We start from the raw sequence: 25,947 nt of genomic DNA, 5'->3' as shown, positions 1-25,947 counted from the left end.
AGTTTGTAATACTACATGTTCTGGTTTACATCTATACTGCCTGGGATACATATTAAGTTGAATTCCAGTTGTGTTAAGTTGATGATTGATAAGCTACCATATACCGGATTGTTAACTAATTACAAAATAAGCTTGTATTATGCCGCTATTTATATGGAATGCCTGAGTTTAGTAATGTACTTTGTACAATTTGGCTTTTTCTTCTTAATAAATCCTATTCTGTCTTACCTAATCTACGTTTATGTATTTACACTATGTACAGATATATGCTTATTACTACTCTGTGTTCTATTCTACTTTAATTATTTGTGAAGTTGATTGAATTCACAAATTTGCAAAAGTCTTTTAAGAATTTTTTTGTTAGGTCTCTTCTATCTGGTGGCCAAAATTCCTCTCTTGGTTATTATATTTCTCCGCAGTGTTTGCCTTTCCATGTTGTATTTGAAGCATTCGAGCAGAAGATGGTCGACGGTTTGATTTCCTCCTTTGCAGGGGCAAGTTGCATCTGGTGTTATGTGGAATCTGTAGAAGTAGGCCCTTATTCTTCCGTGTCCTGTGAGTATGGTCGTGAGTCCCGATGTAATAGGGACTTTCGTAACTAGTCTCTCTGCGATGCTTGGAAAGTACTTCTTTGTTACTGCTCCGTTGTTTGTAGCTCGCCATTCTCGTTCCAACTCCTCATGCTCTCTTCTCGTAGTGTCTTCAGTACTTCGGTCTTCGGCATCTTGTTGAAGGATACGGGCTCGTCACTTCTGGCAGCTTGTATCGCCAATGTATACTGACATTCAAAGGCACCTGATCTCGCTAATCTATAGTGTTCGATAATTTGTTCGTGTAAGTGCCGCTTCTTTAGTTGTTACTGCTATGAATTGATCGTCAATGTAACATAATCACATTTCTCCATACGACTGCGAAAGGCAAGGGTCCATAAGAGACCTGGAACTTATTGAAACAGGCATATAAAGTGCCATCAATTATATATATATAAAAATGAATTGACGGCGAAGATAAAGTTAGTTCGTCAATAGTACATGAATATACTCGCATTACAAAATTCAAAATTTCATCTCTCTCTAATAATTGTGAACAAAAAACACTAGATTTAGCGGAAAACCGCTGATACTGTCAATTATGAGAGTAATTTACACTTAATCTACATCAAAATTTTCCCAAATACTTTTTTACCCGTCCCAATAATAAGGTAACCTATTGAGAACTAGCGGAACTATTTCAAAGTTTGTCAATTTGTTATATTCATATCTTTGGTTCTGACACTCTCTGTGGCTAGAAAGTTCAATTACACAATCAGAAAATTTGACGTCAAATATCTTTGAACGCCAGTGTGTCATACTCGAAGAATGATATTTCTTAATTTATTTTATTTTAGTAGGTTATTTTACGACGATTTATCAACATCTTAGGTTATTTAGCGTTTGAATGAGATGAAGGTGATAATGCCGGTGAAATGAATCCGGGGTCTAGCACCTAAAGTTACCGAGCGATATTTCTTAATGAGGTATCGATAGTCAACGAATATAGTAAGTCTATATGAGCGAAAGATGTCACTACATAGGCGGAGTTATGGGGGGCATGAGGGCTACTGCCCCTCCAACTTGTCTCAACTTTTTTTTTCTATTAACATCAGAAAATATTGAATTCAAAAGGTCTTTTTTGCAACTGTATATGATTAAGTTTCTGTGCTTAAATTGACGAATTAATGTCTTCGGATCATGTGTCTGGACTATAATATTTATTTTAAATTCATGAATGTATAAGAATTTCTATACCTCATTTGAGGAATGGAAGCACTGTAATATTTCTTTTGTAACAGCCTGTACTCGTGTGTTAGAAGTCTGCAGATGTTCAGGCAGCTACTTTGGAGAAATATGAATAACATACTGCAAAAGGATGCATAAAAAAAGAAAAGTGATCCCGGTATAATGTGTAAACTTAAAGACGAGATTAAATAAATTAATTAGAGCTTACATTTCATATGATATATCCAGGAAAGTAAGCTTCATACAAAAAAAGCTTCTGGTAGCACTGTTACGTAGTTTTATTGATGTATGCATGTGTTTCTGTACGAGAGAGAAAAAGAGGGAGATTGTTTTAAGTTATGTTCTATTATAATTTGTAGTTGGTCTACAGTTCAAGCCCTATACAACTTGGTCCGAAACATCGCGGATATGGACGTAACTCTGTAAGAAACATGCCCCCGAAAATACCTTTATTAAATGATCACATTCCATACACTGTACCACAGTTAAGCTATAAAGGGGGAATGAGATAAATGATGTCCCTCATAACCACGTTATATAGGGATTCTATGCTTTTGCTTTGCCCTCCCCCCCCCCCGCAAGGAAACGGTTCTCTCTCCGCCTATGTGTCACTGCATCCGAGCGTTCGAACATAATTAACTACTAGAGAATGAATAATTCACATAATGAATTGAAAACAGAGGGAAGGAATTTATGCGAAGATAATATAATACCTCATCGGTGCTAGGGTCCAAAAAAAAGTACCCTAGCGTTTCTAGAGTCCACTAGATTGAAAAGCATCACTGACTACTACCACCACCCCCACCACCACCACCACCACTACTATTACCACCTACTCCATCTATACATCAATTGAGAAATTCTCAGAGTGACGAGTCATCAGTTATTTGTTTCTCAGTGTGGTTGATATGAATCTTATTTTAACTGGACGTCATGAAATTAACGGTTGTTAAGTTGACAATAGTCAAGAAAAATCTGACCAATAGCAGTGAAATTAACTGCAAAACTATTCTGCATATTCAAGACTACCATGCTTAACATTGCATTTTATTGAAGCCCGGCTGAGGACGATGAACTCTCAATGGTGGTAAAAATGCTTAGCATGACTTAATTGACGAGAGATTAAAACTAGGGATGAAGTGCTCACTGTTAATCTAACTTGCTTCTATGTTTAATACATCAGATTCATGTTGTGCTGTCAACAACCCAGTATGAAAATTAAAACTAATAAATGATCTAAACATACGCAGAAATACGTAAAACCGAAATGCCTTCATAATTCTTCGAGACGTAATATATATATATATATATATATATATATATATATATATATATATATATATACATATACATATTTTTTTTTCAAAAGTCGTCCTCAGTGGTATTTGGTTACCATTCTAGCCATTGGCTTTGATGTTGACAGGTTCAAACCCGGGGAAGGGAGATGAATTTCAAACGACGATAAAATTCTTAGTATGTTTTTTCTCCGGGAGGAAACTAAAGTTGTATATACACCTTATGGTGTCGTAGACTTATGACATGTTAAAGAAACCTTTCTGTGATAGAGGGTTCGAGGTAAATTTCATCGGTAATTTTTCTTAATGAGCTATCTGAACTTCGGCACTAAATATTTTTGTAGTAGAAAGTCTCGTTGAATAAGACACTACCACTACCACCACCATTACTACTACTATCTCTCTAAACTACACCAATACAAAGTTTCTTTTCCATTAATTTATATTTAATCGTAGATAATTTCATATTTTAATGTTAAAACTCATCATAAACATCTTCCGCTTTAATATGAGATTTTATTTTTCACAATATTATTATCAAAAGCAGACTTTTGGATATTCCACGATGTACTGTCTCCAACGTTATGTAACTATACACAGGTTCATTTTCAGGAAAAATCAGTACGACCTGAAGAGTCACCTACTCTGTTGGACAACTTGGCTACTCCAAGCAACTGAGCATGGGTTCATTGAATTGAATTGAACTGAAAGAGGAGAATTGGGAGGACAAATTTAAAAGGTACGCAAAACGTGTCCTTGCAAGGGGATCGGGGAAGTAAGAAACTAAATATGTGAGCTCCAAGCCTGTTGGCCACTTGTCTCACTCCGGATTACGCTGCTCCACTGAAGGAGCTCTAGAAAATTTTGAAGGGGAAAAACCGAAAATGGACGTAACCTCTTAGGTACCATATACGCGAGAGGACGGAAAAGTGATCAGAGTGATCACGGGATGGGATGAGGAAGAAATGGCTGGTGTAAATCTGCACATTGAAAGGACCTGTGTCATTTTGCAGTGCGGGAGGAGTCGAGAAGACTCGTTTGTTTGCCTTTAGGACAGCAGGTGTAATCTTGCACATTGAAAGGGACTTTGCCATTTCGCAGTGCAAGTGGAGTCGAGAAGACTCTGTCGTCTGTTGTTCGATACAAGGCAGGTGAAGACTATCAGAAGAAACGCCGTGAATTCGGAATCTGCTAATTGAAAGGTTCCCTGTCCTTTCGCATTGCGACTAGATGAGTAATCTCGCACATGTAACAGACAAATTACAGATTCTGAACTAGGGCATTACGTCGTTTGTTAGAAAAGGGGGAATTTATGGGGAAGGGCATATAGGTCCGTGGTCCATTTCTCTTAGGGCTCATCCCGACATTTGTCTTAACGCCTTAGGAAAACCACGGAAATACCTTAGGCAGGATGAGTTGTCTCAATATAAGAGACTAGCCAATTTGGCTTTTAGGTAGGAGGTCGATTGATTTATAACTTGAGCCTTGTTGAATCGTCTCAAACTAGGGACCAGCCATTTGGCTTTATGTTGACTCAATTACGAAGAGATAGGCAGGGATAGATGTAATTATTAATTAAATTTAGAATAATTACCGGGGTCATGGGGATATGAGTGCAGGTCCGTGGCCCATTTCTTTTAGGGCTCATCCCGACATTTGTCTTAATGCCTTAGGAAAACCACGGGAAAACCTTAGGCAGGATGAGTAGTCTCAATTTCAGAGACTAGCCATTTGGCTCTTAGGTAGAATGACTCTATGAATCGATGGGTATATACTAGCCAATTGGCTCTATGATAGATCCATCGATCAACAAGTGGGGATGTAGTTCGGGAGTGATTTGTTTAGCCCAAGTTAAGACAAGGTCATGTCAAAGCGGTTGCACTATCAAAGGAGTATCATGGAGTTGAGACGTCACTGCCAAACCCTGGGAGTAACGCCAGCCTCCCTGTCCTCATGTCTCAAGAGTATAGCTAATGGACCTATCTGGTGTCTACGCCGTAACCTAGGATCATACCGGCCGAGGCTAGATATGAGCGGGTTGGTGTTCGCACGAGCTTCCGCATACAGATTCCTAGCCAGTCGAGCAATGAACTCGTCTATGGTTGGCAAATCTAGTTCATCATAGACTTCCTTCTCGAGGCGACTCGGGGGAGATGAGTAATGATCCGAATCACCTGGTTCTGGATAACTTGGAGTTTACGGAGATGGGACACTGCCGCAAACCCCCATGCGGGTGCGGCATAGGTAATGACAGAGCGAATGAGGGCCTTACACATGGTAAGTCCTATCCCCAGGTTGTCAGAAGTTAAAGCCGCCAGAATGGGATAGTGTGTAACTATCAGCCCGTTGGCCTTACGAAGAAGGGATTAGATGTGACCTCGGAAGGTGAGATGAGAGTCCATAATGATCCCTAAATATTTAATTTGGTTCATCCACGGCATTGCTTGTCCGAAAAGTGTGGGTGGTGGTGGTATGTCTTCGAGTCTCGCTCTTAGTGAAAAGAGTAGCATGGGTTCATAGTTGCTTCCTCTTTATAATATTGACTATACATCTACTGTATTGGAGTCAAAAGAGCCACCCGAGAAAAGCATAATATATTATCATTATATTAATGGCTTTAATAAGGTAAAATACACTTGTAATTTATGTGAGATAGGTTATTTTAGTGATATTTGTTAGCGCAGATCAGGAACATTCCAATCTTCAAGTTTCAATACAGGCGGAGAACAGTAGCTATTAGATCGGTACTCAAACCTCGATAACACTCATTATGGCGGAATTTATATTAATGCAGTTATAGTTTAACTATGATCTGTTCAAAACAACTTCAGACCTGACAAATGGCGCCTTTAGCATGTTACCATGGCAACCATTCAAATCAACCAATCACAAGAGACGCGTAACCATGGTAACGAGACGGTGTTGCCATGTCTATGTTTACAAGTTGCACGTGAATACCACGGCCTAGTGGTGAATGCAGTGCCCGGAATGACTTTGAGTTGGCTGGTTAGCGCGTGCTTTATGTGAATTAAAAATATTATTTAGTTATATTATTGTCTTTGTGTATCGATAATTATTGTGTTTAAATTATATTACATGTAGGCTATTATCTTCGTTGTCATTAGTGGAGTGTGTGGCTAGTGTGTTTTTTCTAGTTTCTATGAGAGTTTATAAACAGGTGACTTGTGCAATCTCGGAAGGAAGGAAAGGCAGGCGGAGAACAAAGAATATTGTACAAGGTGCCCCGTTAAGAGTCAAGCGCGAGATATAGTGTGTTATGGAGAAGAGTATTTTGAGAGGGAAAAAGATAATGGCGGGCCTCTTTTACCTTTAGCGCAAGTCGTAATGAGAACTGCTGCTTGTGTTAAAATTAATAAGAGCATTGTTATCGATATTGGAAAAGGAAAAGGCCGTGCAGAATTTTAATCATAAATATTTTTATAGCTTACAAATTTTTCAACGCCTTTCTAAAAATATTACATTGAAGAATACTGACACTCATAAAAGTATAGGCTTCGGAAGTAGTTTTGGTCAAGGTATAACCACAGTCTACTATATACAGTCACGAAGCTTGGGATGATTTTTTGCCAACGAGTTGCATTTCTTGCCATAGTTGCTAGCCGCTTGGAGCGCTGTGAGTACTAGGAAAAATAGACTGCCACTGCCATCGTGATCTAATACAGACCGTAAGGCACGAAGGGCGGCGTTTCAACCATATAAAATAAGTGGAATGCATAAAGAGTAACATATATTTCTCTAAAATGTAGTGCAATCGCATTAATAAAATTTAAAACAATGATTAGGGGACACTTCAGACATAATTCCTTGCGAGTTAAGGTGTAATATTATTTTTGGTGTGAAAATTACGTTGTTCGTATGTGTAATACCTGCCTTTATTTCGATTAAATATTGCGAAATTCTTGTACATTCATTTATGCACGATTCAATAATTTTCAGTTGCACCGCACGAATATTTAGATATGTTTCAATTACAGGTTATGTTTTCTGTACCAGTTGCCCCTTTCTGTCTAATTTTAGTGGTCTCCAATGCCCTACCACTACATATGTATGTTATGTCATATGGATATTATAGGTTATGTTTACTATATTTAACTTATATTTCTATATTCGCAATTATACATTATAATTAAACATAATGGCATGTATGACACCCGTCACATTCTATTTTTCTGTATTTTAATACTACAATTGAGTACTGAATTATTGTACTTATCTACTACCTAAGAGACGAAGTAACACAATCGTACGTATACTAATTTCATAGGAGTGGTATGGTAAATTTTCTATCTACAGTTAAGGAAGGTAGATGTGCTAAATTAAAATCACAATATAAATTCGTTTTTATTGAACCTCAAAATAGCTTCCATTCTAAACTTAAAATGTTGATGCGAGCAGATTATGTTAACATGTAAAATTCTCTTCACATTAAAATAACACAGTTTTGTAATTATATATGCAACATATTGTGCAAAAGAAGTAAACGGAACTTATGGACACATTATACTACATAAAACTTAGCAATGATACGCAATAAAGTTATAATATTTCACTGAGCTCCATACACTGAAATAGAAAACCCCAACATACATTATGGCCTGGTCTAGATCGAAAAGGCATTGACTGTGCCGTATTTCGCTTCGTTGTGAAAAGTTGTATAACCTGTGAAATGTTCGTTATCGGTTGTAATAACTGTAAATGGCTAAAATACAATAATTTGAATAATAATATGGGACAAGGAGACGTTTGTGGTACTATAAATATTTTAAGAAAAAGAAGACCAGAGTTATCCGTCTTCCGAAAGATCCAGGAAGGTGAGTTTATAAAATATAATATATACTTTATGAAAATAATATATAAACCTTATGTATTTCACATTTCAATAGTGGAAGGAAGGTGTTAATTTTTTCAAAAGAATACGATATCGAAAGTGCAATACATTTTATCGTCTGCTGGGGAAAGGGTCTGTGATGAGGCGATAGTAGCGATCCTGGTGGTGAGCAACTATCTATGTTTGCATATTTAGTAAGTATTGAGCTTCCTGACTGTATATATCAGACTGTGGTATAACCACATTTGGAATGGTGAAGATATGAAAGTTGTGACATACGTAAGTCTCTTAGATTTATGGTATATTTACATGCTGTGGATGTATGTATATCTTTGACTCTAGTGGCTAAATGTTGTATTATTTTTTATATGAACGCACCCTTTTTTTCTGATCTCTCATTAGAGCTTTAGAAGCGAGGATGGTTGGCGGAGATCCGTCGTACGCATACGACTATTTTGACTAATTGTACGAGGTACGACCGCACTCTATGTCGTACGCAATTTTGTATGACTATTTCACTGAAGGAAAACAATAATTGGGAACTTGTAATGTTGGTTTATAATTAAAATAAAACTGATGGTTAATTCGTCTCTTTTAGACAAGTTATCTTCATTTAGTATGTCCTGGACTAATATGAAAGAAACATGTTTTAAGGGGGGGGAGAGGAATGCTTTGAAAATCGATCTGGTAACCATGCTTGCCATGCAAGTCAATAATTTGTTATCTTGAGCTCTAGATTTCACGTATACGGCGCAGTTATATCAAAGTAATACACGTTTAGTTTTATTAACTTCCTTGTTTGTTCGATAAAGGAAATCTTTTATCAATTATATAGTACCGCAGTAGTATTAAGAAGTCTAAACGCGCCGACATTATAGAGGTGTCGGGTTTGAGGCGACTGTAGATGTATTAATGTAATATAATTTTCAGCCGCCGCATTTATTGATACTAAAATAGCCCTATCTGCTGCCACGTCAGCCAAAGATCAAATTCTGCTGACTTTAAATATAAGAAAGTTGATTCTAACCAAGCATCATCGTACTCGCCTTACTGCGATGACAGTGTTGATGATGAAGAAATGGGTGGTGATTTGTTTCAATGCTGAATGTCATTGTGGATGTGAACTATAATTAGTAGTATTTTTAATTGGAACTAAAATTTACTGGTAGATAACTTATATTTATTTAGCGATTCTTTATCAATTGCGTAATAACATGAAGGTGATATTGCCAACGAAATGACTCCAGCGCCGAAAGTTAACCAGCATTTGCTCTTAATGGGTTGCGGGAAAAACCCGGAAACAACGTCAACCAGATATCTCGTCTCACCCGGGATTTCAACTCCGGCCCACTCGTTACACAGTCAGACGTGCTAACCATTACTACACAGCGGTGGACTAGAAGTATATTAGGGAGTTGAGAAATATACGACAATTTTATGCTGAAGTACGAGAATTTTCATAAGTTAGTATGACGGTTTCGATTCTTTTATCTGGCAACCCTGCTGGGACTGAGTCAGTCGAACGTATGCAGCGAGGTGAAGTAGCAGTGGCACACCTCAATATGTGACTCTGACAGCCTGAATATTGCATAGGCCAGTGTCAGAGTTGTAAGCTCCAAAACCGGTTGTAGAGCTAGAGAATGCAGTCGGAGCGTGAACTTCTTATGTCTGTGGAAACACCGGAGCACGCAAAGAGTCATAGTGGAGCGCTCCGCTCTGTTAGTCTCTGTGACAACGCTGGCATAGGGCATGAGTGCTGCTCTGTTAACTGATCTGGACAGGAACGAATTGTACCTACTGTACTACGGCATTTTTCTTGACGGGAGTTTCTTCGATACCAATGGCCAGTTACGACATATCTGCTTGGAAAGTAGAGCAGCTTGCAGTTCTTACTTTTTGGATATACTACTGTGTTGGCGATCATCATCATTGAAGGTGAAAGAAGATTGCAGATTTCTAACCCTCGTGTGGTTTGTTGGGTCAACGATGTTTGTCGTCGTTTCCTTATAGACTGATACGTTTGTATGATTTCAAGGTTGGAGTGGTGGAGTGGTACATTCAGCTAGCACCATTTGGCCCAGTGTTTTGGCGGTGAGGAATGACTTCATCATATTTTCACGTCATTCGCCGTCCCGGCGTAGAAATTTTACTGGTATTATTCTTATCTTCCGGTTAATTATGTACTTTCTCTGAGGGAGAAAGATCTATTTATTGACTTAACCTAGACTTGTCACTATTTTTTTGGCCATCAGGCTGTTCGCGCAACTTATCTAGGCAGCTGGGTCCCGTAGTGCTCTCTCGCTGCCCCGTAGCCAACTGCTAGCTCCCTGACCGTCGCTGCTGCAGTTGTACGTACAGTTACAAAAACATCGTTCGGTATTTATTTTCAGTGCATTCCATTAGATATGGTAGGTGAAAATGTATGAATTCACAAAAATATAAATAAATCGCATTCTTCTTCGTCTGTGTACATTCATTCATAGTGTTCTGCCCAAGGGCAGGTCTTTCACTGCAAACCCAGCATTCTCCAGTCTTTCCTATTTTCTGCCTTCCTGTTTGTCTCTTATATGATCCGTATAGCTTAATGTTGTCTATCATCTGATATCTTCTTCTGTCCCGAACTCTTCTTCCGTTCACCATTCCTTTCGGTGCATCTTTCAGAAGACAGTTTCTTCTGAACCAGTTACCCAGCCAATTCTTCTTTCTCTTTCCAATCAGTTTCAGCATCATTCTTTCTTCATCCACTCTTTCCAACACAGCTTCGTTTTTTACTATGTCCCCTTCACACACTAACCTTATTCATATCCACAGTCGTCTTCGTTAGCGTAGTTGGTATAGCGCTGGCCTTCTATGCTCGAGGTTGCGGTTTCGATCCCGGCTGAGGTCGATGGCATTTAAGTGTGTTTAAATGCGACAGGCTCATGTCAGTAGATTTACTGGCATGTAAAAGAACTCCTGCGGGACAAACGTCTTGCACACCGGCGACGCTGATATAACCTCTGCAGTTGCGAGCGTCGTTAAATAAATCATAATAATGATAAAAAAAAATCATATTCACATTTCAAATGCTTCTAGTCGCTTCCCTTCACTTCGTCGTAATGACCATGTTTCTGCCTCATACAATGCTACAAGCCATACAAAGCACTTCCCTAGTCTCTTTCTTAGTTCTTTTTTCATAGTTCCGCAGAAGATGCTTCTTTTTTCTATTAAAGGCTTCCTTTGCCATTGCTATTCTCCTTTTGATTTCTTGGCAGCAGCTCATGTTACTGCTTACAGTACACCTCCAAGCATTTGAAGCTGTTCATTTGCTCTACTGCTTCATTTAAAATTCGCAAGTTTACCTTTTTTATTTTTCTTCCTATGACCATGGTCTTCGTCTTTTTGGCATTTAGTCGGCCTGGTTGGCGGAGTTGGTATAGCGCTGGCCTTCTATGTCCGAGTTTACAGGTTCGATCCCGGGTCAGATCGATGACATTTAAGTGTGCTTAAATGCGACAGGCTCATGTCAGTAGATTTACTGGCATGCAAAAGAACTCCTGCGAGACAAAATTCCGGCACACCGGCGACGCTGATATAACCTCTGCAGTTGCGAACGTCGTTAAATAAAACATAACATTAACATTAATTTGTTTTCATTTATCTTCATTCCATACTGCTCAAAGCTGTCATTTAGCTCCAGTTGCATATCCTTTAGTATCGTCTCATCTTCTGCTAACAACGCCATATTATCAGCAAATCGTATACAATTATTATTCTTCTTCCTCCTACTATCAATCGTCGTGAGGTAGTTTTTCGAAATCATTAATCACTTAGGCCTACAACGAATTCTACGATCACAGTAAGCAGTAAGCAAGTAAATGTATTTTAACTGTCTCGTAGATTGTCCTCCCCTCTCCTGCATCGCTACCACTAGAAGCTACCTCTCGCTCATTTAACTGCCCAGATAAGCTTCGCGGACGTCTTGTGTGCCATCAGCACTAGATTCACTGTTTTTTTTTATTTTTATTTTGTGTGTGTGTGTAATTTTTGTGTGTAGTTATTTTTCTTTAACCATCCATTTAAGTTTTTATAATTTTAGTTATTTAGTAATACTCTCTGCTTTGTTATTGTTTTCCTGAGTTTATTAAATTGTTAATAATACTAGCCGTACCCGTGCGCTCCGCTGCACCTGTTAGAAATAAATATAAAGTAATTACATAATTAAAATAGGACATTTGATCCAGAGAACATTCGTGTTTGATAGAAGGATAAATCGTTTAATATGTTACTTAATTAAAATTGTATTTAAATAATTAAAATGCGATCATTTTGGTCCAGAGAGCACTCATTTGGTGCAATGACAATTCCTTTAACATGTTTCTTAATTGTTATTACATGCAACCATAGTTTAATGAAGATTGACATATCGTTTAGTTTTAATGTGTAAACTTTATATTACTTGCTATATGTTTCCATTGAATTATGGTAATAACTTAATTTTAACCCTTGTTTTCTACGTCTTCAGTAAATGGCGCTTGGCCCACTATGGTTCTCAACCCTTCAAATAACTTAAATAGTGATACAGCATATATGTAATTATATTTCTTTCTTTCGAAAATGTAAGAATTCACGATCTCCTATGCACCATTGCCATGGAATGAATAAATGTGTTTTTTCTTCCTACTCAAAAATTTTATATTTTGCACATAGGAATTACTGCAGGAACAACAACGCTATAATCTGAGGCGGCAGTGAAAATGTATTATATTGTTATTTCAAAAGTCTTGTATATCCTTAAATATCAGTCCTATCAAAATGTATCATAGAATAAAATTTATCGGAAATCATTTTTAAAGAAACTTTTGTTATGTAACATTTCTCATAAAAAGCAATAATAAGCGAGATATTTCGATTTATTTAATTCAGGCCCCTTTAAATAAACGAATGTACAGAATAACCTATCAAGTTTTCCGTGCGTAAGCTATTTTAATCTTAACTGTCCTCGATTCACTCAGAAGTTACTGTAATAACATTATAGCATTATGTCCATCTAGAGAAACTACACTTTCCAATGGTGAAATAATAATTAATTATACAAATCGGTTAATTTAGCTTCCGATATTACTTCATACAAACACAGAAACATTCTCTGTAGGCTATGTTTCATAGCTTTCGATTGTTGTTGTCCAAGGCCCCTTATAGGCGAAGTCATTTGTTTTCATTTCATGACCACCTTAGATGCATTGTTTTTAATTTTAAAACTCATTTATCTCATTAAATATCAGTCCTATCAAACTTTTGCAAAGAATAAAACTTATCGGAAATCATTTTTAAAGAAACGTTTCTTATGTAACATATTTCACAAAAATCAATAATAAGCGATATATTTCGATTTATTCAATTCAGGCCCCCTTATAACCCCTCCTTTAAATAACGTGTTTTGAATGCCATATAGCCTAAAATCTAAGTTACAACGAACTTAATTTATATTCTAATTTTCATTGAAATCCGTTCAGCCATTATTGCGTGAAAAGGTAACAAACATCCAGACAGACAGACAGACATACATACAAACAAAAATTTCAAAAAAGCGATTTTCGGTTTCAGGATGGTTAATTATTAGACCCCGGAGAAACTATTGCTTACAGGGAAACGCGCGATGTAGTATAGCTATTGTTTATGAACCGAAGGCTCTTGCACGCATCACTGTGCAGGCAGGAGTAGTGCCGGCGTAGCTTAGTACTGTCATTGCAAGTTATCTTGAACCTTACATCCCCTAAGTCTGTCTTTGGAACTGCTCGGTACGGCGTGTACTCATCAACGTAACGGCACGGCAAGGATGCCCCTCCCTCGGGTAACGTGACTCTTTTCAGAAAACGTTGGTTCTTTTACCTTACGGCTCTCTAATGTAAAAGAACTTGGTTCAATACAGACATCATCTTCTCTCGATACTCCGGTTTTGAGAGGAGAACATAGTTTCGTAGCAAGCTTTAATTAACCTGTAATGAGTAAGTATTTAGATATAATCGTGTGTACACTCCTCTCTCATCCGGGCTGGGGACCGGCAATGGAGGAATTACTACAGCTACTGCTGTACATTATACAGGCCTGCATGACTTACACCTTCAGCTGATACGTACATATTCTTATAACAATATTTTACAGGCTTATTATTTGAATTTACATTAATTTACAATTATACACAATCCATATGCCTATCATTGCTGCCATCATCGCTTGTTCCAAAATTAATTATTTCGTCAATGGCATCATCCATTCGGAATTATCTTCTTAATCGTAGACTATGTACTACTTTCTGAACACGATAGAATTCTTCGATTGTATCCCGAATAACGTGTTGATCGAAGTCGTCCACTTCAACTTTACACAAGTCCCAATTCTGGAATGAAATAATATGTTTAGTAGAACTATAAGAAAATAATAACTTACAATAGTAATTCATTATGTCGTTCACAGTACACACATTATTGTACATAACTATTATAGCAATAATTTCTAAACATTACATAACTATTCTTTCCCGAGTAGTGTGAGGTTCATTCGGTTGTAATTCAATATTATTCTTCATTCTCTTCACGGAACTAATACTTTTGCCAGAGTATTTAGCCGCTCTCTCATATTCCTTAGCAAGAGGTTCCAGCAAATATTTGTTTAATTTTTCCTCCTCGCAACGCTTAATTTTATTATACATACTAGGTTCAAAAAGTTCCCGGAATTTGCTAGTATCATAGAAACAACGTACCTTAAACACTATTCTACAGCATTCCCTTCAAAATAGTTGCCTTCCGCAACAACACACTTTTGCCAACGCGTGTAGAGTTCCTGCAAGCAGGCCTGGAAGCCATTTTGTGAAACCCGTCTTAGTGCTCTCGTCGCGTTTGCGATAACCTCTTCAGCATTGAATCTCCGTCCTTTCAGATGACTTTTCAGACGGGGAAACAGAAAGTAATCAGGTGGTGAGAGATCAGGAGAGTATGGTGGGTGATCCAAAGCAGTTATGTTGTGCCTGGCAAGAAAATTCTTTACAATAATTGCGCGATGAGCAGGTGCATTGTCATGCATAAGGAACCAGTTTCCTTCTCTGGACGTTTCCTTCTCACTGCGTCCCGGAGGCGACGGAGGATTTCTACGTACAATTCTTTCGTTACAGTACGACCTTCTGGAATGAACTCATGGTGGATGAGACCCTGAAGAAAACTTCCAACATAACTTTGCCTTTGGAAGTGTCCCTAGGAAATTTCTGCTTCCGAGGGGATGTTTTCGATTTCCACTCAGATGACTGTAGTTTAGGGACTGGGTCGTACAAGTAGCACCAAGTTTCATCACCAGCAATATTTTGTTTAAGAAATCACCATCTTCATCAGCCATACTGATCATGTCCCCAGCAAGAGTCATTCTTGTTTCTTTCTGTTCTGCCGACAACATTTTCGGAACTAACTTCTGAGACACGTAATGCATGTTGAGATGCTTGTGAAGAACATTGTATACACTTCCGACTGATATTCCGACCTCTGCTACTATCTCTTTTATGGTTTTACGTCGGTCGTCCCTCGCAACATTAAGCACACGCTGAGCGATTGCTTCATTTGTTGCAGTTGTTGGTCGGCCGCTGCGTACGTCATCTTTGATGCTATCGCGGCCACCAGAAAAGCGTTTATGCCAGGCATACACTTGAGTTTTTTCATTGCTGCTTCGCCATATGCTTCTTCCAACAATCTTAATGTCTCTGCAGGAGTTTTGTGTAACAAAACACAGAACTTCATGTTTGTACGTTGCTCTGTGGACATAATTACAAAATGCGACGAACAAACAAAACACTATGATAAACAATTGCCTACAACTCAAAACCAACAATCGCCATTATCAACAAACTTTAAGGAAATGACATCATGAATGTTACCAACAAAACAAATGTATAATATCCCTTGTTATATATTAATACGAAAAATGGTAGTAAAATTCCGGGAACTTTTTGAACCTAGTAGTATTTGCGATAATTTCTCTTTCTCGGCTATGGATAACAGCGTTACTTTTTCTCCGCGGTGGTGTGATTTCACCATAATTACTACCCTGTGGTTGCTGCTCCATGGTAACACTACTGGTACGCAGTGAAGGAAATAGCTCTATGTTTCTTGACAAGAGATTATGCTGCGGAGCATGCGCAAACAACTCAGTTGGCTCCACCCGCGTTACGCGCTTCCTTCCCTCTGCCCCTCTATCCCCGCTCAGAAGGTTCAAGATAACTTGCATTAACAATACAACGCAGTCAAAAGTAAATGAACACGGGTCTTCAGAATGCCGAGACCAAAAGTACGCAAGATAGAAGCACTAAGGAAATACGTTCGTCAATAAAATGTGTTTTCCATCCATGGTAATGAACTGTTTTGTGAATAGTGTCACGTGAAATTGGCAGCTGACATGGCATGCAGCGTTAAGAAGCATAGAAATAGCAATAAGCATAAACGCGCATGTAAAAGACAACAGAATTTAAGCAAGGTGCAGCACGAATCTCCTTCACAATTACTTGAACGATCATTTTACGATGATATGTGTGACGCTTTATTGCTTCAAATATTCCGTTAAACAAATTATAAAACGCGAAACTCCGTGGCTTTTCAGAAAAGTACACTGGAAGACAAATTCCTACAGAAGCAACACTGCGGAAGAAGTATGTGCAACATGCATATGAGAAATGTCTGCGTGAAGTGAAGTGTAAATTACAAAATGAGAAGATATCGGCTTCTATAGATGAAAGCATGGACTCCGTTGGACGTCACGTTGCAAATGTGGTTGTGGCTGCCCTTAGTGCGGAATGTTGCTGTAGACCCTATCTCTTAATGAGTGAAGTGTTAGAGATGGTTAATTATTCCACCATATGTGAACTTTTTGATAGTGCTATGTGTGCAATTCAAAATGTGTTACTATGCTGCTAGCTATATGAATAAATCTGCTAAGTTTCTTGAAACACGTTATCCGAATATGATACACGTTACATGTCTTGCACATGCATATCATAGTTCATTACAATGCATCAATACGTAAATAATATTATTACCAGTATGTCAAGTACAATGAAATATTTAGGTCTCTTAATGAGAATAAAATTAGAATTGCACTTTGTAACCTTCATAGCTAATCACTGGAAACCAGTCAAAAGGACGCACAAATAATGAGACTTTCATGTATTACTTTATTTCTCATGAACCAAACTGCACTACTGCCAACGTCACGCTCTCTAGCGTTATTTACCCCATCCCTCTCAAAGCAGGTATGCAATGTTGCATACTAAGCTGATAGCAATACTTTTCCCGGGGTCTATTAATTATACATGTTAACACCAATTATTTTTGGAAAATCGAAAATTACCAGAAAAATTTTGGCTACAGATTTATTGTTAGTATAGATGATGGTGCCTTTTGTTTGTGAGATTATTAGGGGCAACCAAATACCATGTAGGCTAATGATCCGTTGTTCGCTCTTGGGTTTTTTCCGGACAGTGGTAGCAGATCCATCTAGCTTTGATTTGGTTGCCTCATTATTTTATAGTTATGTTTATATCTGTGTTTTTTGTTACATGCTGGAGACGCAAGCAGTAGTATGGGATTTGCTGCATAAAGAGGAACTGATTTATGAACTGCAAACACGCGGAGCCCAGTTTAACGCTACGCTAGAATGTTCAGCGTTATTGGGGAAATTGAAGGAGCTGGACTTCTTGTTACAGCATTCTATCCGGAAATTTCCGCAAGTATCTATATCCGAAGAAATTATTAAGAGTGAGGAAAAGATAGATAGTTGAGGACCTTAAGAGAAACTTTACGGAGGATCGTTATAGGTGGATATTTAATAGGTTCCTACATTGGAAATTTAGGCTAAAGGATATGCTGGCGACTGACCTTTGGGAGTCTGACAAGATTATGGTGCAAATGGGATTGCAACGTTTGTTGCGGGCGAAAGCAAATTTAATGACATTCGAATCAGTTTCGATTTCACAAGGCGACGCAGAAACAGTACTGTATGTATAATCAAGTGACGCTGTTATTGATGGCATCACATCACGAGTCTCTAGTATGTTGCGGGAAAGTGGTTTAGGATTGCAGAGTTCAATAGATAATGTGAATTGGGAAGGAGGTTTCAATTTTAGCCCATCTAACGTGACAAGTCCTCTAGAAACGGTACTTAAACCAGGCATGACCATGTCAGTTAATAATATTGATGCGATAATATATTTTCTGCGGGTATTGGTACATACAAAGAACTTAGTTCGTGTTTTTTTCTTATTCTGGCTGCCAAGTGCTTCAATTGTTGTTTCCCTTTGCTATAGGAATATTAAGTTACCGGTTGTTATAAGCTATTGAACAGAAGAAAGATATTGAATCTTTCCATACCAAGTATCAACTGACCTTTTGCCAAGTTGTCTTCAACATCTATGTTTGATAAGATGTTTTATCGTAAAAAAATATTTTCTGAAACGATTTGGGATTATGTAGAAGAGTTTAAGACTGTTCACGCCATGTTTAAGTCTTCATTATCTGAGGCACAAGTAGTTGATATTATTTTGTCAGAATGCCGAAATTCGCGCACAATACTTGTTAGAAACTTTTATTACCACTTATGCCCAATTGGATTCTTTGTGTGTCCGTAGTCAAACATTACTACGCGATCGTCCTCTAAACCCGCGATTACCTTTGGTGAAAGTCGGGCAAAGTGATCAGAAACAACGAACATCGGTTTGTAAATGTTTTCAGTGTAATCAGATTGGACATTTTGATAGGGATTGTTTTCAAGAACGTGCTATTCAGGAAAAGTTTTTGAATCAAGACGAGATTACGGATCGACATATAGCGACGCAACGAGACAAAGAATTTTTACCTATTTCCAGTCTCAATTGCGTCATATAGTATTCAGAGTCAAACTGACGTTCAATGTCCATTTATGATTTTACGTATTCAGAGTACCCTTTGTGAATGTTTATTTGATACTGGTAGTGTTTCTTCTTTGGTTAGTGACAAAATGGTCAATAAGATGAGACTTTCTATTACTCCTAAGCAACGTATTATGATGTCAGCCATTTCACAGCCATTTTACATTGAAGGTGAAGTAAATTTACGAATCCAAATTGGACATTTGGTTTGGAAATTTCCCTGTTTAGTAGTTAAAGACATAATTTCTCCTGTAAGATTATGTAACGTCTTCATAAGGAAAACGGGATTAGTTATGGACCTACAAGCTGATTTATATTATTTCAAATTTGCTCCTGAACATCAGTTTTCATTTTTGGATCGATTAGCTCCTTCATTGTTATCTGCACAAGTGCCCAAGTACCGGTATCCCTTAGAGCATGTTGAACTTGATCATACCGCAGAAATGGACCTTACGTATCTTCCTCTGGAACATAGGATTATATTTCGTGATATGGCGCATGAATTTTCTGATGTCCTTAATCAACTGTTAGGATTTACAAAATTGTTTCATCATGAACTGGTTATTAGAGATCAAGAACCAGTTCGTCTCCCTCCATACCATGTGTCACCCCCACGCATGCAGCACCTTAAAGCTGAAATATAAGAGACGATACGCAAGGGAATTATCCGACCTTCTACATCTAATTATTCTTCACCAATTTTTTTAGTACGTAAGGGTCAAGATGATTTTAGACCAGTGGTAGATTACAGAGTATTGAACAGTAAAATGAAAATAGAATCGGTCCCATTACCCGATATACGCAACTGTTTTCATTGTTTTACAATGCTAAATATTTCACCACTCTCGATTTGAATAGGCATATTATCAGATTCCCTTGGCCGAAGGATCACGTCTATACACGGCTTTCACTACCGATTGAAATGTTCCATTCGGTATAGCCACAGGGGCTCAGGTACTTACTCGCCTATTGGATCAGATTTTTTCAGATATTAAGTATATAAGTTTTTATATCACTATTTGAATGATTTAGTGATTTATTCTAGTACTTGGGAGGAACATGTTGAGCATGTTCGCGAAGTTTTAGTTAGATTACGTAATGCGGGATTAATAATTAAACTAGAGAAAGTGGTTTTTGCTACTCAAGTTTTGCATTTTTTTGGGGGCACCTTGTTACTCCTGCGGGGGTCACTATTAATCCTCAGCGCACCCTTTCTGTGCGTGAATTTCTCCCTATTAAGAATGTTAAAGCGGTGGCTCACTATATTGGTATGATTAATTTTTTTTCTAAGTTTATCCCTAAATTTGCAGAATTGGCAGCATCACTTAACAAACTTAGAAAAAAAGGAGATCCCTTTCTGTTGGGGTGAAGAACAGAATAAGGCCTTGTTTACCATCAGTATTCCATCACAATTTCTTTTAGATAACATCCATTCTCAGAAGAGTATATTATAATGTATATACGTATGTTTTCGTCATAAGTGTTGTGCACACTCAGAAAATTCAGATACATTTTGAGAATCTATTTTTCTAGTTCGTGATGTTTCACATACACACTTCTTTACAGTTCCTCCAAGTTCATTTATGGGTCCTTTCCCATGAGGACTATGAGAAAAAGGCATTAAGTTCTACTGGCTACATAGCAATTAACGACAGTATACTTCTATTTAAACTATTGAGCGGCGCACAGGTTGATGTAGCAAGTGAGTGAGCATAACTTCTGGATGACGCGTTTTGAAACCTCTGAGAAGTGCATTAAAATGGGCTACAGCAAATTTATCATGGTGCATATAATCAGATACAACAACTCTAAGACTCATGTTGCACATTTCCATTTCATGATGAAAAGTGGCTGTGTACAAGGCAAAATTGTGTGACACTGAGCTGATTGAATTGCATCTTCATATTGGAAAGCGTCATTATTGTCACTGAAATCCACGTGTATACATACTTTTCTAGGTGAACTATTCAAGATTTTTAAATAGATTGATTGACATGAATGTAATTTATTGAAGAAATGATGGCAACTTCTTCAGTAATACTACTACAGTCGCGCTCAGTAACATACGAGCGCGATGTTGTCAAAACTACCCTCTCCGTCTCTGTCTCTCAGCGGCAGTACCTTTAAAACTGTGGAGCGCGACCCTTTACCTGAGATTGGTTTGGTAGAGAGATGCAGAAGACTTGATAATAATAATAATAATAATAATAATAATAATAATAATAATAATTAGTATCATTATTATTATTATTATTATTATTATTATTATTATTATTATTATTATTATTATCTTCAAACTGCATCGAATGAAATTAAAGGTCACAAAATATGGAAAAATTAGTCGAGTCAGACGTAACTCGCTGAATTTATATCAGTTTCGTAAGTTTTACTTTTCATCATCATCATCATCCTTCACGAATTAGGCCTCTGTAGACCTGTTTCGGCCCCAGTTTTACTTTTATTAGGGTTAATAAAGTTGTCGAATAACACAAAGGCGCAGTTTGATCAAATAAATTGAATGATAGGATTTTAAATAGTAATTTTCTGTACAAATGAATTGATTGAATTGACATGGCCCTAAATAGCATTATGTCCATGCTGTCAGAGCACATTCTTACAAAAATAGCGGTTATTATATGCCTGTGTTTCGTTTAAGGAAAATGATGAATTAATAAAACGTACCTTTTGTGCTGCAAATTTCTACTCCAGTGGCAGAGCTAATGGTGAGCCAACATCGTCGTCGTCAGCCCCCTCACCATCAGTTTTACTGTCATCTGTGTCACTGTCTTCTTGTAAATTAATGACCACTGGTTCTAAAATGTTTTCCCGACCTAACTCTTTAGCGAAATCTTCCTCTTGTAATTCCACCGCGTGTTTCACGCATTTTACCCAGTCCTCAATTGTCACATTATCAAGTTCCTTATTTACAAGTTCTTCCACATCCGACATTTTAAAGTTTTGTTGTTTCTAGCGACCTCCCTTTTCACCCGGATTCAAATTAGTTCTATTGCATTATACTGGCAATGATAAGGTGGGATTCTTATCACTTCATGCCCCATTTCATTGGCAAGCTGATCAAGTTCATACATTTTTTCACTGCTTTTGAAAGGCAACACTTTTCCCAATAGTTCTGATCTAGTTTCTGAGGGAGAAAAACTAACACCTTTATTTTTCAGCCATTCACTGATTTCATCTTTTTTAGAGGAAGAATTTGGTGTTCTATTAATGCTAACGGAATAGTATGGAGCATTTTCCATTATAATTATACTACCTTCCTCTAGATGATTTAGAAATCTGTTTAAGAACCAATCGCGAAATGATTGTGCTGTCATTTCTTCGTGATAATCACTGGTTTTCTTTGATCTGAATACCCATTTACTACCTGGAACGAAACCCGTTTTAGTTGACCCTACATGGCAAACAATAAGTCTACCTCCCTTTCCTGAAGGCACTTTAAGACCTCCATATCTATTTGAGTATTGCCAAACATATTTCAGAGAATGATTTTTGTTGACCCACGTTTCATCAAGGTAAAATGTGGGTCGAATGTCACCTGATCGTCTGATCATGTGCATTTTGCGCAGAAACTTCAGTCTTGTGGCAACGATATCATTCCGTTCCATTAGATATTTTCGCCCATCATTGGTTTTCCTGTAGCGGAATCCCAACCGATTCAATAATATTTTAGTGGAAGAAACTGAACCTCAGTAATTAATTTTTTTTTCTAAGCAGTACGGTTAGTTTGTCAGCTGTCGGAAATTTTCCGTTATTGTTAAAGTCAAAAATTGTACGTCGTACGTCTTTTTGGAAATCGTCTAGATTTGTAACTCTTTTAGGAACTTTCATATGCTTTCTAGGAGAATGGAACAATTTATCGGCACCCTGTGTTTGCGCCCTTTTAACTTCTCTGCATACCCGGGACACTATAGAAACACTTAAAGAACACGCCTCGGCAGTCAGTGCTTGACATTTTGAAAAGTTAAGATTTTTACGCATTTCTTCAGAAGAGTATTTCCTAAAGAAATTATAAACACTAAACACCCTTTTCCGAATTTTACTGCCATATCCACTCGATCCACCAATCCCACTTGTACTGGGCTCACTAAAAGACATATTAATTGTTTTGAGAATGCCAAATTGCCAACACACGAAAAAGATATTACATTACACTTTCATATACCGTACTTTAAACAGAGCCAACTGCACACAACACCATCAGAAATCGAACTGACATTTCAATTTAGTAGTCTCTCTTCTCTCCCCTCACAAAGAGATAACTCTGTTTATATGCTGAAGATACCCTTTGTTTGATGCTGTAAGTTTATGGTCCTCAAAATTCTTACATATGATAAACATTCCTTATCACATCGCAGCTGTATAAACATCGTCCACTACTTCATTGCTGGAAGTCCGCACAAAAGCAATGAGACAGAGGCAACTGTGACGGAAAAAAATGGAAATCTTACGAAATTACGATGAAAACAGTACGCTTAATCAGAAACAACTCTCTGATTCATTAGAAATCCCATCATCCACATTAAGGACAATAATAAAAAATCGTGACTTAATCTCTGCAGCTGCGACGTCGGAAGGATGCAAGCGCAGGAAAGTGAAGGTGATAAACATGAGGACTTGGAAACACGCACGCGACAAATAAATATAAATTACTTTTTTCAAAAGAATTGAGTACAGTACATATTGTAAATGTATATGTCTTTGACGTAATTACAGTATAGTAATTACATAATGGAGTAATGCTGTATTACCTTTCATGAATCATGTATTTCAATAAAGAAAAATGCTAATAGATACTGTATATAAGTCAATATTAGTATACCCGTCTAATACGCGGTCCCGATTATTACGAGGTTTACACGCAGTCCCTTGAATAGCGTCTTATCGGGGTTTTACCGTATTAACCCATAAAATTGGAACCACTGGGGGTAGAAATGTGATTTTTGTTTCTATGTGTTCAGAAAACATTAAACATTCATCAAATATATATGCAGGGTCCCAACAACATACCAATTTTCCCAGCACACTTCTTATTTGATTTTGAGATTTCTAAGCGGCGACTATGCGGTGAGTCTGCGTAGCCCATATGTTGTAACGCAGCACTGCCGTTATTGGCTATCGCCGATAGGCAGACACACCTGCAAACGTCAGGAGGTTTGAGCGCGACTGTAGAACATCGACAGTACAGCAAAGCCTATTTCTCATAGCATTGCAATCCGCATGTTTTAACAATTGTTGGTACATTATTCCGTCTCTTATTCGATCTTCAGAAAATACGTCTTTCACGTAGCATACAGGTCATATGTATATATATATATATATATATATATTTTTTTTTTTTCCATTCTTGCATACATCACACTGAGACATCATACACTTTTCTTCATAATCATTACAAACAACACTCTTTACATCGGCTCCTCACTTAGCTGCTCTTAAAGAAAATTGCATGTGACAAATTAGATTTTTGAAAACAATTGCTGCAAGAAACTGGGGTGCAGACTATAAAGTCTTAACATGCACTTACAGAATACTCATTCGTTCTAAACTGGATTATGGCTGTATTGTATACAACTCAACAAAACCGCCCTCTTTACATAAACTTAATGTAAAACAAAACTCAGCACTTCAGATCGCTTTGGGTGCATTCCGAACACGTCCAATGGCCAGTTTACAAATAGAGGCAGATGAACTGCCTCTTGATATTCGAAGAAAACAACTTAGCATTTCTTAAGCTCTTAAAATCGCAGCTTCATCTAGACCTAGCATGAACTCCTATATTATATTCTATGAACATCATCATAAACAATACATTCAGCATCCTTTTCTTCTAGACTGAAACAATACTTTAACGAAATGAATATGCCAATCCCTTCCATTCCTCAAAGAAATAAAAACACTGCCCATCCATTTTGGAGAATCATGTTACCTGAAATAAATATGGATCTAACATATATTATTAAAGCTGAAACGAATAATATTACGTACCAACAATTTTTCAGAGAAGAATGAGATCAGTACTGTAATTACCGTCACATATACACAGATGGATCGCAGACTAACCAAGGATGCAGATGTGCTGTAATTTACCCTAATCACACGATGCTGTACACATTGCCGTCTCTTTATTCAGTGTAGTGAAAATGAATTATTTGGTGTCATAGCAACGTCTTTGTTTGTTGTAGTAACCTGTATTGGTTTTCTGTTTATTAAAGCCTTATATCCTAAACAGCGAATAGGGATTATAAAGAATGGACACTTCGCGTCGGTACCTTTGATGTAGCCGGACCGATTTCAATGACCTTCAAGCCAGCTAGAGCGTCAGATTCTGCTTTCTCCCTATAGTTGGCGCTGACATCACACCAGCTAGCAGTCGACACAGCGAAAATATAACACATACAATTAATACATCTAGGTACATTATGTACTCAAATAAAATAAATTGGATCCATAAAATAATAAATCCTTCATTAACTGTAATGTCTAGACTCTAGAGTTCCTTATATAATGAGAGTTCAGACGTTGACCCCAACAACAATTAAAATATGTAATGATTTGATAGCGCTCAAAATGGAAAAACAAAACACTTACGAGAAGTAAAACCATATACCTATATTATATTATATACAAATATTAAACGAATTCGATACTTAATTTTATAATGTATTATACACCGTGTTCCGCTTATAAGTATAATAAAAGAAATAGTTATAATTTCATAACAATGCATGCAAATGGGTTAAGATTGGTACCATTGTAAAGAGGAAATTGGGAAGTTTTAATCCATTGTTGTTACTTATTTTTAGAAGACTCACGCATGCGCAGATCATTAAATAAGAGAATTCGTATCGTATCTTTAGTCAGTCAGCATGTGGACGCCACAGCAGAAAGCCTTTTGTGTGCTGTCATTAGCAGAACATAGATCCATAATTCGTGTACAGCGCTTGTTTCGCCGTCAGTACAATCTTAGACCGAGGGAAGCTGTACCGACGTACGTCTCAATAATGAAATGGGATAGGCAGCTCAGAGAAACAGGAAGTTTGTTGTCTAATGCAGGTAAACATTCCAAGCGTAAAGTGTCTGACGAAA

General features: G+C 37.5%; 1 protein-coding gene across 1 annotated transcript in view; it reads right to left on the bottom strand.

The window, feature by feature from the left end:
• LOC138704235 (uncharacterized) overlaps positions 1–21,792 on the bottom strand; it is a 564,225-nt gene extending 542,433 nt beyond the window's left edge. The window contains exon 1 of the mRNA XM_069832116.1: positions 21,577–21,792. Within this exon, the coding sequence (XP_069688217.1) occupies positions 21,577–21,792 (216 nt within the window). The remainder of the gene's footprint in view (positions 1–21,576) is intronic.
• Between the last annotated feature and the right edge of the window lie 4,155 nt (positions 21,793–25,947).

Source organism: Periplaneta americana, chromosome 8 (assembly GCF_040183065.1).
Source record: "Periplaneta americana isolate PAMFEO1 chromosome 8, P.americana_PAMFEO1_priV1, whole genome shotgun sequence".
Lineage (NCBI taxonomy): Eukaryota > Metazoa > Arthropoda > Insecta > Blattodea > Blattidae > Periplaneta > Periplaneta americana.
This window is presented reverse-complemented; position numbering and strand designations above follow the sequence as displayed.